The 15,460-nt window shown below is 39.4% G+C and overlaps 1 protein-coding gene across 3 annotated transcripts in view; it reads right to left on the reverse strand.

Annotated features, from left to right (window-relative positions):
* WTAP (WT1 associated protein) overlaps window positions 1-15,127 on the reverse strand; it is a 26,399-nt gene extending 11,272 nt beyond the window's left edge. For 2 of the 3 annotated variants that reach the window (XM_040448732.1, XM_040448734.1), the window contains exons 1-5: window positions 14,487-14,658; window positions 7,888-7,925; window positions 5,563-5,618; window positions 2,744-2,802; window positions 941-1,068 (exon numbers count right to left, since the gene is read on the reverse strand). In XM_040448732.1, coding sequence (XP_040304666.1) covers window positions 941-1,068; window positions 2,744-2,802; window positions 5,563-5,618; window positions 7,888-7,917 — 273 coding nt within the window. In that variant the 5' untranslated portion in view covers window positions 7,918-7,925; window positions 14,487-14,658. Of the gene's footprint in view, window positions 1-940; window positions 1,069-2,743; window positions 2,803-5,562; window positions 5,619-7,887; window positions 7,926-14,486; window positions 14,659-14,820 lie in introns of those variants that run through there. The other variant, XM_040448733.1, reaches the window with a different exon arrangement.
* Window positions 15,128-15,460: the final 333 nt, after the last annotated feature.

The following is a 15,460-nucleotide window of genomic DNA, read 5'->3' on the forward strand; positions in this document are numbered from 1 at the left end:
CTGTGACTGAACCCTGAAAAACATTTTATTAGTGAGAAAACAACTAGGAATAGGACTGTGTCCCATTTATGATCAGAGTCTCCAGTGACCAGAATATTATCTTTTGCATTAGATTTAATAAACAATGTATCAGACCAATGGAGATTACACAAAAGAATTCAAGAAAATTTCAGATTTTCAGGCTGCCTGTCTGGCAGTTGGAAGAACATGCAACTTGATCTCAGGGTCATGAGTTTGAGCCCCACATCGAGTGTAAAGATACATTACTTTAAATACATAAAATTTTAAGAAATTTCAGATTTTTAAAATTAGTAACAACATGGATAGAGCTACCTCTATTTTACATAACATATATACAAACACTAAATAAAAAGGAATAACTGAGACTACTGAAGACAGCATAAAATCGAACCTGAATCCAACCAGACCTAAATGATCAAACATGTCAATGGATTTCAGATCTGTGTACAAATGAAAGCTATTAACAATTAAAAGCAGACATGGAAAAAAATACATACATAAATAAAAAAAAAGCAGACATGGCAGAGGTTGCTGATACCAGGAAGAAGTTTTTTTATGCACAGAGAGGTAAAGAGAGCAGAGGAGAAACAGCTTGCTTAGAAAGGAGCAAATGCTCCTTATACTCTCAGATACCAACCTACTAAAAAACATCTGAATCAATATGCTGATTATTGTATCATGGAAAGTAACTGAAAACTTTGAACTTCCTGGCCATTGAAAAAAACTTCAAATCCGACAACAGGGTGATCGCCCAAGATTTTACAATTTGCATATTTATCGCATGAAGCTGATCTATCTCAACAAAATGTGCGTTTATACTTACGAGCAAGTATATAAAATTCGCTAACTACGAATACATGTCATAATGCAGACTAAAACCCAATTTCGCCAAAAGACTTAAACCACTTGAAATACTCACAGTACACTCTTGCATCTCTTGCTCCTTGGTAGCCAGTCGCATTACTAGGATGTTTTCCCTGCGGGCAGACTCTTGCTGTTGTTGCTTTAGTTTTTCTTCAGACTCTCTTAACCCAGTTACGTCATTAGCTGATGATTAGAAGAAAAAAAAAATCCCCAAACATTAGGACATATAATTTCAAGATCAACCTGACCTACCCAAATAAAGTTCCGACTGCCTCTGTCAAGAATAAAAAAAACAAAGGCAAAAAAATTCATCTAGTCTTTAGTTTCTATCCTAATGTGTTCTTGATCACGAGTGCTCCTTCAGGAGGCAGTGGTGTTAGCATGGCCCACAGCCACCTCATCCTACATGGGATTACATTATTCTTGTCCGATCCATCTCCCAGAACATGGGAAGCTTCATTATTTGCATCTGTCTATACTGTAACACACTGACAAAGTCCTGACTATATTGTTTTTAACCTATTCAATGTAAATATGCCAAAAACTGCACGATTATTACTTTAAGCTCTCATAATGTTAATGTGTGTGGACTATAATATAGTCATATAGTAACTGAAACTTCAGGTTATTAAGCTTTCTGGACTTGAAAAACTATATTGTCCCCCTCCGCCCTTTTCAATTTTTGAGAGAGCGAGCGAGCGAAAGTGTGCGCGCGCACACACACACACAAGCAGGGCAGGGACAGAGAGGGAAACACAGAATCCCAAGCAGGCTGTGTTGGGACACTCAACCGAATGAGCCACCCAGGTGTCCCTATATTATACTGACCCTTTTTAAAAAAGTTTATTTACTGTGTGTGTGTGTGTGTTGTGTGAGAGAGAAAGGGGGGGGGAGGAGACTGAGTGCATGTAGGAACAGAGAAGGAGCAGAGAGAGGGAGAATCCCAAGTGGGCTCCATGCTCACAGCACAGATCTCACAAACCAGGAGATCACGACCTGAGCTGAAATCAAAAGTTGGACGCTTAACCGATAGAGGCCCCCAGGTGCCCCTGTATCGTTTTTTATGTTCACAAATAGTATGTTATTCTTAACTCAGTGACAAGTGACAAAAACTAAAATGGCTTGAAACTAATAAACTTTGTTGGTATTATTTTTCAGCAGGTTTTGAAAAATCTGTAAATATATCTATTGTTACACTTGAAGCTCTTACAAGTTTATTGTGTGTGCTTCTATGTACTTCCTTTCTAAGACTAAAAACTCATGTTTCACTTCCAATTCTTCTGCGGAAGCAATGAGGGACACATCAAGGAAAGTTCAAGTAGTTGTTGAGTTTCCCCATCTATGCTCTCAGACACTTGTATGTAATTCTACTAAAACAGTCTCGCTATCATATGATTATTAGATGTCGGTCTTTCCCAAGAACTGCACACGAAGGGAATTAAAGAAAAGAGATCACGGCTCATTCACCTATTTTGCAGCAGCAATACAGTGAATGCTTGGACAGAATTCTGGAATGAAATGCTTGAATAAAAATTACAATTGCTGGGGCGCCTGGGTGGCTCAGTCAGTTAAGTGTCCAACTTTGGCTCAGGTCATGATCTCAATGCTCCTGAGTTCAAGCCCCACATCGGGCTCTAGGTTGAGAGCTCTGACAGCTCAGAGCCCAGAGCCTGCTTCAGATTCTGTGTCTCCCTCTCTCTCTGCTCCTCCCCGACTCGTGCTGTCTCTCTCACAAAAATAAACATTAAACAAAAATTACAGTTGCTTAGTAAAACCAATTATCCTGCAACAAAAATTTTCCTTAACAAAAATCTAAAAGGAGATATTCATGTAATCTTCAGGAAACTTAAAAACTTACAATTAAGATCTGTGTATTTGCCCTCCAAAGCTTGGACGTATGCTTCATATTGTTTCCATCTAGCACAAAAATAAATTCACATATTAGTTGTTACACTGATATTGCTTTTACTAAATGTATAAACTTATAAATTTAAGTAATGCCAAGAATTTCACTACCTGATTTTTAACCAATAATAAAGTTAGTCACTTCATTATTCCTTCTCAACTTATAGGAACTAGGCAAAAGGAAACACAGAACAAAGTGTTCTCTGCTGAGAATATACTAAGTGTGCTCCTCCAGGTCAGTTCATGGGCCTTACAGGACGCTGTCACTGATGCTCAGCACATGCCTGGATTAAGAAAGCGGAGTAAACAACTCGCTTTCAGATATGCTGTCCACCTCAAACAAATGGCACCTAAGAAATGTGCCCACTTATAAGGGACTCAAGGTTATCTTAGCTCTTTTCTGAAAATATCACGTGACTCCGTTTATTTTTGCCCGTAAAAAAGGGGGGAGAGAATATACTCTCTCTCAGAACTATTCTTTAAAGCATATCTAATTGGCAGAAACAATCTGCATAAATGCCATACGCTATGAGAGTATGAGGAAACCTTTCTTCCTTGCTATATTCCTCTACCTTCAAAATACAAGCTATGTTAGCTTGGCTATTATTGCTGATAAACAAGGTCCCCAGACTTATGCTTACGCAACAAAAAGTAACCTGCCCCAAATGTCTACTCTTCTGCTCTTTTGAAGAGCTGTTTTCAAGCTGCTCTTCAGTTACAGCTATTCAAAATTTAGTTGACCTCTGACCCATGTGGGGTGGAGTTTAGGGAGGAGAAATCCTGCATGCTCAAAAATCCATGTATAACTCTGGACTTTCCAAAAAGCTTAACTACTAATAGCCTACTGTTGACAAGAAACCTTACACCAGTAACATACACACTTGAATAACGTGTATTTTGTGTATGTATTATATACTATATTCTTATAATAAAGCCAGAAAATTTTCCTAGAAAAAGGGAATATTAAGAAAACAAAATACATTTCAAGTATTGTACTGTATAAAATCTGCACGTAAATGGACCCACACAGTTCAAACCTGTGTTGTTCAAGGGTCAACTGTACCCTTGATTTTAGAAAATCTTTCTACAAAACCTCAAAAACTTCTGAAAACTTTGCTACGAGATATTAACATTACAACACAATGAACAAAAAAAAAAAAATCCAGGATACCAAGCAAATTCACCTTTTACTGTTCATACTACTGTTCAGTCAAAGGCATGCTTATTTTTACGGGCCCTACAACCTAGGACACAAACAGGAGTTTCACTCAATGTTTGGAGATGAATAAACATCTTTTGTGGAAGCCACATTAACAACTATTTTAGAGGAACAGAAAAATATAAAAGCTCAGCCAAAAACATCCTTATCAAGATGACAGAAAAAACACAGAACAGTTAAATAAGCAGAACTTGATTTAAAATCACCAGGAGAATTAATGAGGACAAAAATTCACTTAAAAGTCATATGTGAGAATTCCCTGAAGAAAGAGAAGTTAAACTGACCTCAAGAATATAAACTGCACATGACTTAAAACCTTAAAGGTAACTTAATATAAAAAATTGCTACCATGAGTTTTATTAAGATCATAGTACTGATTTCTCCCCCTACAGATGAATCAAGAAAAAGACTGCACACACCAACCAAATATACAGAGAGTATCAACATGTGAATGGCAGTATTATCATAAACAAGGGACTACCTCAGCAGGAGGATAAGAGTGTTTTAGAATACTATGGATTTAAATTTCATGTGCAGGAAAATAAATGTATGCAATGGAAAAACTGTCCTCTGCACGAAGAAGATAAAAAGCTTGTCTACAATAGAGTAGCTGAAGGAGGTGGGAAATTATCAGATTCTAGTTAACAATGGAACATGTCATCTGTGCCTGCCCATCTTATAAAACACCTTTTTTCTCTCCCCTACTTCCAGCCAATTAAATTTACTTATTCAAGTAAAAATCACTTGGAAAGTTCTAAAGAAAAAAGTTCAATGACCTTGGCAAAGGTGCCCTGAAAAATCTTTGTTCTAAAAACTATCATGTAAAAAACTTACCAAAGTAATAAAATGCAAAAAGAACACATTTAAGTTACACAACACAAAACCAGTGTTGATCATATTTTACATTAAAAAAAAAAAAAAAAAAACCCTAATGCTGTTCTTGACAATCTGCTTTCCAAAGACATTTACAGAATAACCATAGAAATTTAGAGCTTAAAGTAACCTTTAAAAATAATTTAATTCAACTCCTTTAACCTGCAGATGGGAAAAAGAGCTGACCAAAGTCAGTTCTGAGAAAGAGTAACTTTGCCTATCAGCAAATGATAGATGTTTTCCATAACTAGACTTGTCATCCTTCAGGACTACAACTTTTTCACACGTTGAACAGAAAAGGAAAAAATAACATCAAAACAAGTCCATATACTTGTCAAACTAAAAGCCTTCTGAAAGCAGGGTTACTCCCCATAGCCAAGTTATACACATGGAGTACAAATGCTTTCAGTTAAAATTCTGAGTATCTTCCCTCAAGAAAACCTCAAGTTACCTATTAGTCTAGAAGCTACCCAAGCTAGTACTTTAGTTCTGTGAAGTGTTATACTTCCTTCAATGTTTACACAACGAACAGACCATATTATGTTCGACAGTACATTAAGTGATTTGAGGATGCGTTAACGTTAAAAAGAAAAGTCTAACTTGAAGATAATTACAGGATAGAATCACAGTATGTTCTATAGAAAGTGCTTTATATTTTTGGTTAAAAAAATTTTTTTTACCTTAGAATTAACTCATCTCGTGCCATAACTTTGAAGTCTGTTTCACTCAGTCGAACCTATATAAAGAGATTTAAAACATGAACTGACTGCTCTTCCTAAAAGTTTTTTTTCCAAAGTTTATTTTTATTTGAGAGAGAGAGAGAGAGAGAGAGAGAGAGAGAGAGAGAGAATGCGCACGCACACATGCCTGAGAAGGGGAAGGGTAGAAGGAGGAAGAGAAGGAATCCCAAGCAGGCTCCACGCTGTGAGTGCAGAGCCCAACACGGGGCTCCATTTCAGGAACGATGAGATCAGGACCTGAGTCGACATCAAGAGTTGGACGCTTAACCAACTTAGCCACCCAGAAACCCAATTCCTAAAACTTTTAAATACTGAATACTACTAGTTCTTATATTCTTCACATTTTTTTATTTAAAATTTTTTTTCCACGTTTTTTTTTTTATTTTATTTTATTTTTGGGACAGAGAGAGACAGAGCATGAACGGGGGAGGGGCAGAGAGAGAGGGAGACACAGCATCGGAAACAGGCTCCAGGCTCCGACCCATCAGCCCAGAGCCTGACGCGGGGCTCAAACTCACGGACCGCGAGATCGTGACCTGGCTGAAGTCGGACGCTTAACCGACTGCGCCACCCAGGCGCCCCTATAAGCATCATTCTTAAGGAAATGCAAATTACAACTCCAATGAGCTATCACTACACATTGATTAGAATGGCTTTAAAGAACAGTAGTAACACCAAATACTGGGTGTCATACATTGCTCGTGAGAAATAAATTTATTTTCATACAGAAATTTGTAAGTGAATGTTCACAACTTTATTTGTAATAGCCCCCAAACTTCCTTCAACAGGTCAAATTACAATATATCCAAACCCTTGGAATACTGTATTTACCGTTAAGAAAGAAACAGTCTATGGATCAACTTGGGACAAACCTCCAGAAAATTTTACTGAGTGGGAAAAAAAAGTCCCAAAAGACATATATACTGCATAATTTCTTCGGTGTAACATTTGTGAAACAGCAGAATTACTAAAATAGAGAACCGATTAGTGGTTGCCAGGGCTTTGGGATGGAGAGGGAAAGGATGGATGGGGCTATGGAGGAGTGGCAAAATGGAGGCTTATTAGTAATGGTTCGGTTGACTATTTTCGTTGTGGTGATGGTTACATTTAATTACCCACGAAGAAACTGCACAGAGCTACACACACACACACACACACACACACACACACACACAAGCTCTGTGGATTGTGCCAATGCCAAGTTCCTGGTTTTCATATTGTTATACAAGATTCTGATAGTTATGCAAAATTAACCCTGAAGGAGGCTGGGTGAAGAGCACACAGAACCTTCCTGTACATTTCTTTGCAACTTCCTATGAATCAGTAATTGTTTCAAAATAAAAAGTTAAAAAAAAAAATGAGCACAATATTCCAACTAGCTGAAACTGCTTTGTAAATTGAGAAACATTGTGTGTTTTCTCTATACCAAATGAAGACTATACAGGTGAGACACCTCTCCTACTTTAGTATGAAATTAATGCTTTATTAGTTTCCTTTTTAAGAAACTTGCTTCAAACTGCAACACTAACCAGTATAATAGTACTATCATCAAAAGGAAAAGGGAAAATCATTGTACCAAAATACATTAAAAGTCTAACAAAAAGCACACAATTCTGATTATTAAAACACATTACAATTCTTTATTTCATGAATAATTTAACTTCAAAACTAAAGACGAATTCCACCTTAAGTGTTCACTTAAATACTCACTGCTTAATATGTACATACCCTGCTTTCCCACTTGAATTATAAATTACTTTTAGGAAAATGTTATTTTGTAATTCTGTAACTGACTAAATTGAATTAAGTTAGGGATATAGGACAAGGAGAAAATAAGACTAGAAAACAAACAAACTTCAGAGAAAAGGGAGGATCTAAGAACTAGCTGTAACCTTTTCTTGAAAAACACAGAAGTGGTTTTAACACACAACCAAAGGGATTTAAAAAGTAGGAAAAAAAAATAAGCAACTTATAAGAACTTGTGAAGGAATCTTTTTTTGACACTTATAGTCATGTAGATGGAATTACTTGTAAAACAAAGATTAAGAGTAGACCATAGAAATAAAAATCTTTTAAAAACTCAAAATATTCTAAAAATACACTCCCTATAAGATTATGTCTAACACATTATACACCCACAATGCTATTAGTGTTATAAGGCAAAAGAATGAACAATAAGCAAATAAGGACAGTCCCTTTAATTCTATTAACCACCCTCCTCCCCCCAAACACAAAGTGCTTAAAAAACTGCTGAAAAAAACACACCTTTTTGGGAAGAGGTTCCTCGTTGGTCATCTTGAATCCTAGGAAAAAGAGGCAGAGAGCAGAGGTTCGGTTGATTTTCTCCCAGTTAAGGTAGGAACAAAATATACTGGCTTTTCTAAACCAATTAGGGAACTTAGTTAATCACTAGGTTATTTATTTAAAAACCTTTTATTTCATAGGTTTTTTTTAAACGCTTATTTATTTTTGAGAGACAGAAAGAGAGACAGCGTGTGCTTGAGCGGGGGAGGGGTGGAGAGAGAGGGAGACAGAATCTGAAGCAGGCTCCAGGCTCTGAGCTGTCAGCACAGAGCCTGACACGGGACTTGAACTCACAAACCATGAGTTAACCGGTGCCCCTAAAAACCTTTTATTTTTTAAGTTTTAGATTTACAAAAAAGTTACAAAGATATCACAGGGCTCCAGTTTACTCCACATCCATCTTCTCCTTTGTTAACATCTTTTGTTACTACTGTCTTTAGGTTTTTTAAGAATTCCTTTGTAAAAAAAACTGATCATTCCTTTTGATGTTCCCATAAAGGATTGACCAGAAATGTAACTCTCAATGCATTCTTACAACTGTCCGATGAGAAAGAGAAACCTTACGGAAGCAATAGCTTTGTACTAAACTCAGATACTGACCTCAGGCAGTATCCCAGACATCTTCCGCAAGAATAGGAAGGGTAGTACCAGTTGCTAAGTCTTTCCTTTTACAGCATTAGGTTGCTATAGTAAAGTAGACTCTGTCATCATCGTGACAATTCACCACTGTACAATGAATACTTATATACATTATATAATACACCTTAATAAAAATATTCCCAAACTACTTAATTTTATGCCACAGAATTTATGTCAAGTTAGCTTTTTATAAACGTATACAAAATTTACTGAACCCAGTTGCAAAAGACAGGTTATATAGAAGAACTACTCTCAGTAACTTTATTATGCTTATTGAAAACACTTTCTGATACCTCCTATTGTTCAAATAAGGACACAAGCAAATTTAAACTCATTCCTAAGTTTTATTTCCAACAGCACTGTCATGAATCTTCCCCTTATATTTTAAACTTCCTTTATATTTATTTTACTTACCCACACTTATTACAAATCCCAACTATTAAACATTCAGCCAAAAGGAAGTAAGTTGCAATGATGTAACACACAGCATGGTAACTATAATTAGCAATACTGTACTGCATGTTTGAAAGTTGCTAATAGAATAAATCTCGAAAGTCTTCACAAGGAAAAAAACTTTCTAACTGTGGTAACAGATGGTAACTAGGCTTACTATAGTGAGCATTTCACAATATATACCAATATCGAACCATTATATTGTACATCTGAAGCTAAACATACATCAATTATACCTCAATAAAAAAATTAACCAAAGAATTCATAATTTAAAACTGAATTATTTATTTATTTTGAGAGAGCATGGGCACCCACACACACACGTGGTACTCAAACTCAGCGAGATGTTGACCTGAGCCAAAATCAAGAGTAGGATGTTTAACTGACTGAGCCACCCAGGTGCCCCTAAAACTGAATTTTTAAAAGCTACTTGACTTCTTACTATTTGAGAGTCCTCAAAAGGAGATAATCTTCCAATATCACTTTTTATGTTACATACAATCCCAACTGTGTAAATCAGACATTCTAATCATATGCTGCCATTAAAACCTCATTTTCAGACTAGAGAAATCAGTGTTAAAGAAATCAGTACATTTTAGAAAAAAAAACCCGTAAGTTGGTATTATATATTGCTGGCTTAATTCTTCCTTCTTTAATAATTTTATTATTGGGGGCAGAAGGCAAAAATCTGAGGTTATCTGTTTCTGAACTAAGAAGCTGACCAAGTCGCTGACCAAAACCTATGAAGACATGACCATTATTTCTACGATATAAAATCTGTATATTTTTTTCTTTTTTTTTTTTCCCCTTTAAATGGGTCCCTGTTTACTTTACGCCTCTTGTTGCCCGGTGTATACTCTCTGCTGGAAGTAACAGACAGCTGCTTAGTGACTCTCCTAACGTGATACCAGTGATTCCAATCATCTGGGAAACAAACCTTCACCATGTTTGTCCTCAGAGGTCTACTTGTATGTTCAAAGTGTACTCACTCTACTAGACTGCAACCTACTGGAACCCAGAAAGCAAGCGTGGCATTTCCTTAGAATTTCCCATTTGAGCTAAATATAACAGGTAAATGTCAATAAACTAAATAACTTTTAAAAACTGATGAAGGGCACCTGGGTGGGTCAGTTGGTTAGGTGTCTGACTCTTGCTTCCGGCATAGGTATGATCTCAAGGTTCTTGAGTTCAAGCCCCTTGTTGGGTTCCAAGCTGACAGAGCAGATTCCAATTGGGATTCTCTCTCTCAAAATAAATAAACATTTAAAAAAACCTACAAGACAATTCCGGCCCTCTGAACTTCTAGCCATTTTTAACTAGTATACATGTGCCTCTGCAAGTCACTACTCCTTCTAAAGGCACCCAACTCACTCAAAATAGTGCACTGATCCCTACTATCCCCTCACATCAGGCTTTATGTTTCTTCATAGTTCTTATCATTAGCTGATATTTTGCATACTTATCTGTTTCTCCCAATTATAAAATAAGATCCATTAGAATTGTTTTATTCACTGCTGATGGCACAGTACAGCGGAGACACGCAAACATGCTGAATGGAAGTATGAACAAATGAATTTGCTTCAATTACCAATGAAATCATAAAAGTGAACTAAATAAGCCAATCTAATTTCCGCCCCCCCCCGCAAAACCCAAGATGACCTACAGTAAAAATCTTGAGAATAAATATGGAACCTAATATAACAGATACTGTGATAACACTGCTATGAGTGACAGTTTCAAAACTGCTAGATTTATCACTGTGGATAGGTAATCCACAGTATTGCTAAATGGGCACCACAGCTACTCAGAATTTTAGTTGTAAAATTTAAGCATTATGGCTGTTATTAAACATAAATTCCAGTTTATAAACTAGTAAATGCTTCTATAACATGACATTTTACCCCAGATTGGTTCATTCTTTTAATACGTATTCAGATTATTCCATTAAAATAAAATTAAACACGTAATTAGCAATGAATAAGCTAAACTGTTTTTAAAGGGCATTTAAAGGACTGGGAAACACATGAAATTCTAATAACCCTGCTTTTATCTAAGAGAGTGGCAAACTTTGAAAATAAAAAAAAAAAAAAAAAACAGAACTTCTGAGCCCATTTTGCCCAACCCAAAAAGGATTACCACCACCAAGGCTCAAAACTATTCAGCTACTTCTAAAGATAAACACTAATCTTTAGCATGGTGACCAGCACAAAATAAGCAATTATTAGTTTCCTTCTCCCCATCAAAAAAATAAAAACTTTCAGTCGCTACTTCTTGAAGAAACTGAAAGGAGAATTCACAGGCTGAGGATAACTATCAAGATATACTCCCGTCTTTGTTTCTAAGCCCCACTGCAGAATGCTTGGTGATCTCCAATCTTTAGAATTCTAAACAGCAAGCTGTTAAAATTTTTAACATTGGTTTATGTTCTCTTTCTTTCTAAAATGTTTGATGGTGGGCAAATTTTCATTACACACAGCTTAACGAATATCTGTATTCTCTTTATAAAACTAAATATGTAAATTTGTGACATACATCAGAAATAAATGTAGTTTTTGTATAAAGGTTTGCATTTCATGTCAATTCTCAGAGTCACAGGTCATTCCACACGTTATAGGATATGTATGTGGCTTGGGAATTCAAAGTATAAGCATTTTGAAAGAAATCCCTCCCTGATTTGTAGCTGTTGAAATGTCACTCTTTCCTTGAGAATCCATAATATGCCACAAGAGTCAAAAGCAAAAAAAAAAAAAAAGGGAAAAGGCAAATTAGGACATATTTAAATTTAAAAGCATCAATATTTAACTATATAGTCAAAATAGAACTTGGTTCTTAAATTTGTCTTTCATATTACATGAATGTACTAAGAAAATTATTATTGCCTTAGGCAACTTTTAAATTTCAACTGACAAGCACAATAGCCATCTAAAATCAATTCTAGATTCATAAAGACAATGTTTATTCCAGGTTCTTAGAACCATCTACTTTTGTATCAGAAAAATGAATGACTGAAATATCTAGATTTAAATTCAGAATCTTGGGGGGGGGTGGGGGGGGCCGAAATGAATATAATATTAAGTGCTATGAGTCACATGCTTAATAATCAAAACTTTCCAAAATCAAAGTTAGTCCCCATCTTCTAGATGATGAAAATGATCGAGTCATCTGGTGATTAGCTCTGGTCAAAACAGCTATTAATAAATTGGGGGTTAGGACCCCAAATGCCACACCTCTCAAAAGTTGGTAACTGATTAAGATGGATTATTCTCCCACTCTCCCATCGTCAATAATTATTAAGCTTAATTAATCTAAGAATATAAAAAAAGCAAGATAGGGGGCGCCTCAGTCGGTTGAGCGTCAGATCAGGTCATGATCTTACAGTTCGTGAGTTCAAGCCCCACATCTGCTCAGTGCCGACACCTTAGAGCCTGGGGCCTGCTTCGAGTTCTGTGTCTCCCTCTCTCTCTGCTCCTCCCCCGCTCATGCTCTGTCTCTCTCTCCTTAAAAAATAAATAAAAACATTAAAAAAATTTTTTTTAATTATGTAAAGGTTTCAGTTATTCCTATGGATTAATTCAGGGATAACCTCTTAAATTCAGATCTCAGAACCACCATGTACTCTTAATGCCTTAACAATGAGAAACATTTAATGATGGAGAGTTCAGTTTTGGTTGGCTAGGTGCCTAGCATCCCAGATCCCAGTACTTCCCTGGCTCTTAGCATTATGACCCGAAGTTATGCAACTCTGTTCTCTCTTAGGCGAACACCAGCCAACACAATTTAAGAAAGCATGTACCTCACTGAACCTAATCATAACTAAACTCAAGAAACTAATAATCTGACAGCATACAACATCGGGTCTGTGGTAGGTAAAAAGGGTACTAATTAGGAACTGGAAAACCACCTTTTCCTGATTCTTATCAGTCATGGATCTTGAGCAAGTCACTTAACTCTGGGCTGCAGTCTCCAAATCAGCAAAAAAAGGATACCAATTTTGCCTGCCTCACATAGTGTTGGAAATCTCAACATCCAAGTGCCATAAAAATGCTACACAAATCATTTTTTAAACAAAATATCAACGTTAAAAGTTTAATATGCATTAAAAACAATTAAACCAAAACGCAACAACTACATTGTCAAGACCGGAGAATATTTATAGCTCGGAGTTCTAATCTGATGGACCAGCTTAATACCCGATGGAATATACTATTATGGGAATACTGAAAAGTTTTTCTGATAATCTGAGTATCAGAAAACAGGTAAAAAAAAAAACCCACATAATTTAAAAAACAAGCATAAAACCAAACATTATCTGGATATTGTTTTGCTAATTAACGGCAAAATCTTCTTTCAAGAGCGAGGTAACATACAGTTATATGAAAATGCTAAGACCATATCAGGTAAAGGTTACTTTCTAGGGGATTCTATACTATATACATACAAGTACATACGTACATACAAGAACACAAAGGACTTTGAAAGCTGTAACGTACTGTACAAATCATTACAGCTCTCGTCTCCACATCGTAGAGCTGCCACAGATTTTCTGTATCGCATACACCAACTCATTTCTAACACAAAAAATATTTTGAGCAAGTAGGACTCAAAATTGAATCAGGAAAACTAGATACTACTAAGTTCTATAAATTACATAATCTAAGTAAAACATCAACAGTGCCGGGGACACATTTTTATTATTACTTTCGTCCTTTGGGACTTAGAAATTTAGGTAGGTTGCTTAAGGTCCGCCAGTGAGAAAGGAGAATCCTGATTACCTGGCTATAGCTACCTGTTCAAGACAAGGTAAGGTCTAAAAGAACTCCCGAAAGACACGCACCTAAACCCTTCAAATTTAACTTCATCCTTTATCACATGCCACCTGGTGGACTGCAATTTCTTTCGCCGACTAGCCTCATCAGATGCTACTGAACGACAGGAGTAAACAGCAGCCTTGGAAAGACCCAAGGTGAGACCCCGAAATTTCACGAAAACCTCGAGTTCAATAAAGAATTTTTTCTTTACTCAGAATGCATGCAACCATTCAAAAATGGAAGTCTACAGGAGGACGCAGCTGCAGCAATAACCTACTGCGCGACGTGAAATTTGGTCCACGGCTTTCCTTCCCTTAATGAACTCGTTAGTGCCGCCAACCCTCGGGATCCCGCGGAGAGGTGGGAGGGGGCGACACCGAGGCGGGGACACGACGCACACCGAGGGGGCGGCCTCCCGGTATCGCCGGCCCGCGGGAGCGCCTGCCTCGCCCCCGGGACGGAGGCCGAAGGCAAAATGGCCTCGGGGCGGCGGAAGTGTCCCCGCAGGCGAGAAGAAAGCGCAGCTAACGGGAGGCCGGCGGGCCAGGGAGCCCCGAATCGCCCTCCGGGCTCTGCCCACCCCTTACCCGGGTCGGCCGCGCCTCAGCCCCCGGGACCCGGAGGTCCTCGCGGCCGCTCCCGCCGGCGGCCCGCACCTACCTCTCCAGACGGAGGCCGCGCCGGCGCCGCCCAGTCACATAGGCCAAGGCCGCGCTGCCCGCTCACCTCCCAGGCGGCCAGACCGCGCTACCGCCGGCCCCCGCGCTCCTCCTCCCGCCGCAGCCCCGGCGCTCCCCTTTATTTGCGGGTCTCGCTGCTACAAAATGGCGCTGAGGGAGGACGCGAGGCCCCGACGCCCCACCCCCTTCCCGCTCCTCCCGCCGCCCCGCCCCGCCCCGCCCCGCGCCGCACCGCCCACCGCCCGGCCCTAAAGCGCCGCAGCCGTAGCCCGCCCTCATCGCCGCCCGGTCCTGTCAGCGGCCGGCTCACTCACCGAGTCGCCTCCCGGACGCGGCCGCAGCCCCCGGCCCGTCACCAGGCCCCGCCACGGGGAGGAAAGACGAAGGGACGGCACCCGCCCAGGCGCTACGGGGGGAGCTGCGCCTCGGCGGCACGCCCCACAGCCTCCGGAACGCGGCAAATTCAGCAGGGGCCGGGGGAGAAGCGGGCCGCAGGGAGGGGTGGGAGGCGAGGTCGGAGGTCAGCCGCGGGGCATCACGGGAAGGGCGGCGGGGGTCGCGATTGGCGGCGCGGGGCGAATGCGCTGGCCGGCCACCTGCGGCTGCAGCGCCGCCTCTGGCGGAGGAATCTGGGCCAGGCGGCGCGTGATTGGTTGCTGTACGGTGTAGCGCCCATCGGTGATGCTTCCGCGCGCTGGCGGGCCAGGTGCTACCTCGGGAACTAGGCCGTGGGTGGGTCGGTTTAGGCTTGACTAAGCCGTGATGTTTGAGGCCTCAGAAACCAGCGTTCTGTCTTCTGTCGTGAAGCGCAGCCTCCTGGCCTCTTGGTCCGTCTCCACCTTGACATCTCGTGGCGAAACCGAGGAGCTATTGTCTAGGAGATGGGGGTTGTGCCTGTGTCAGCAGCTCTAGGGGCACCTTGCAAAGTCAGAAACTAAGGGAAGGCGAACCCTG

The sequence above is a fragment of the Herpailurus yagouaroundi genome, unplaced genomic scaffold (genome assembly GCF_014898765.1).
Source record: "Herpailurus yagouaroundi ecotype Mexico unplaced genomic scaffold, PumYag 198, whole genome shotgun sequence".
In the NCBI taxonomy this organism is placed as follows: Eukaryota; Metazoa; Chordata; class Mammalia; order Carnivora; family Felidae; genus Herpailurus; species Herpailurus yagouaroundi.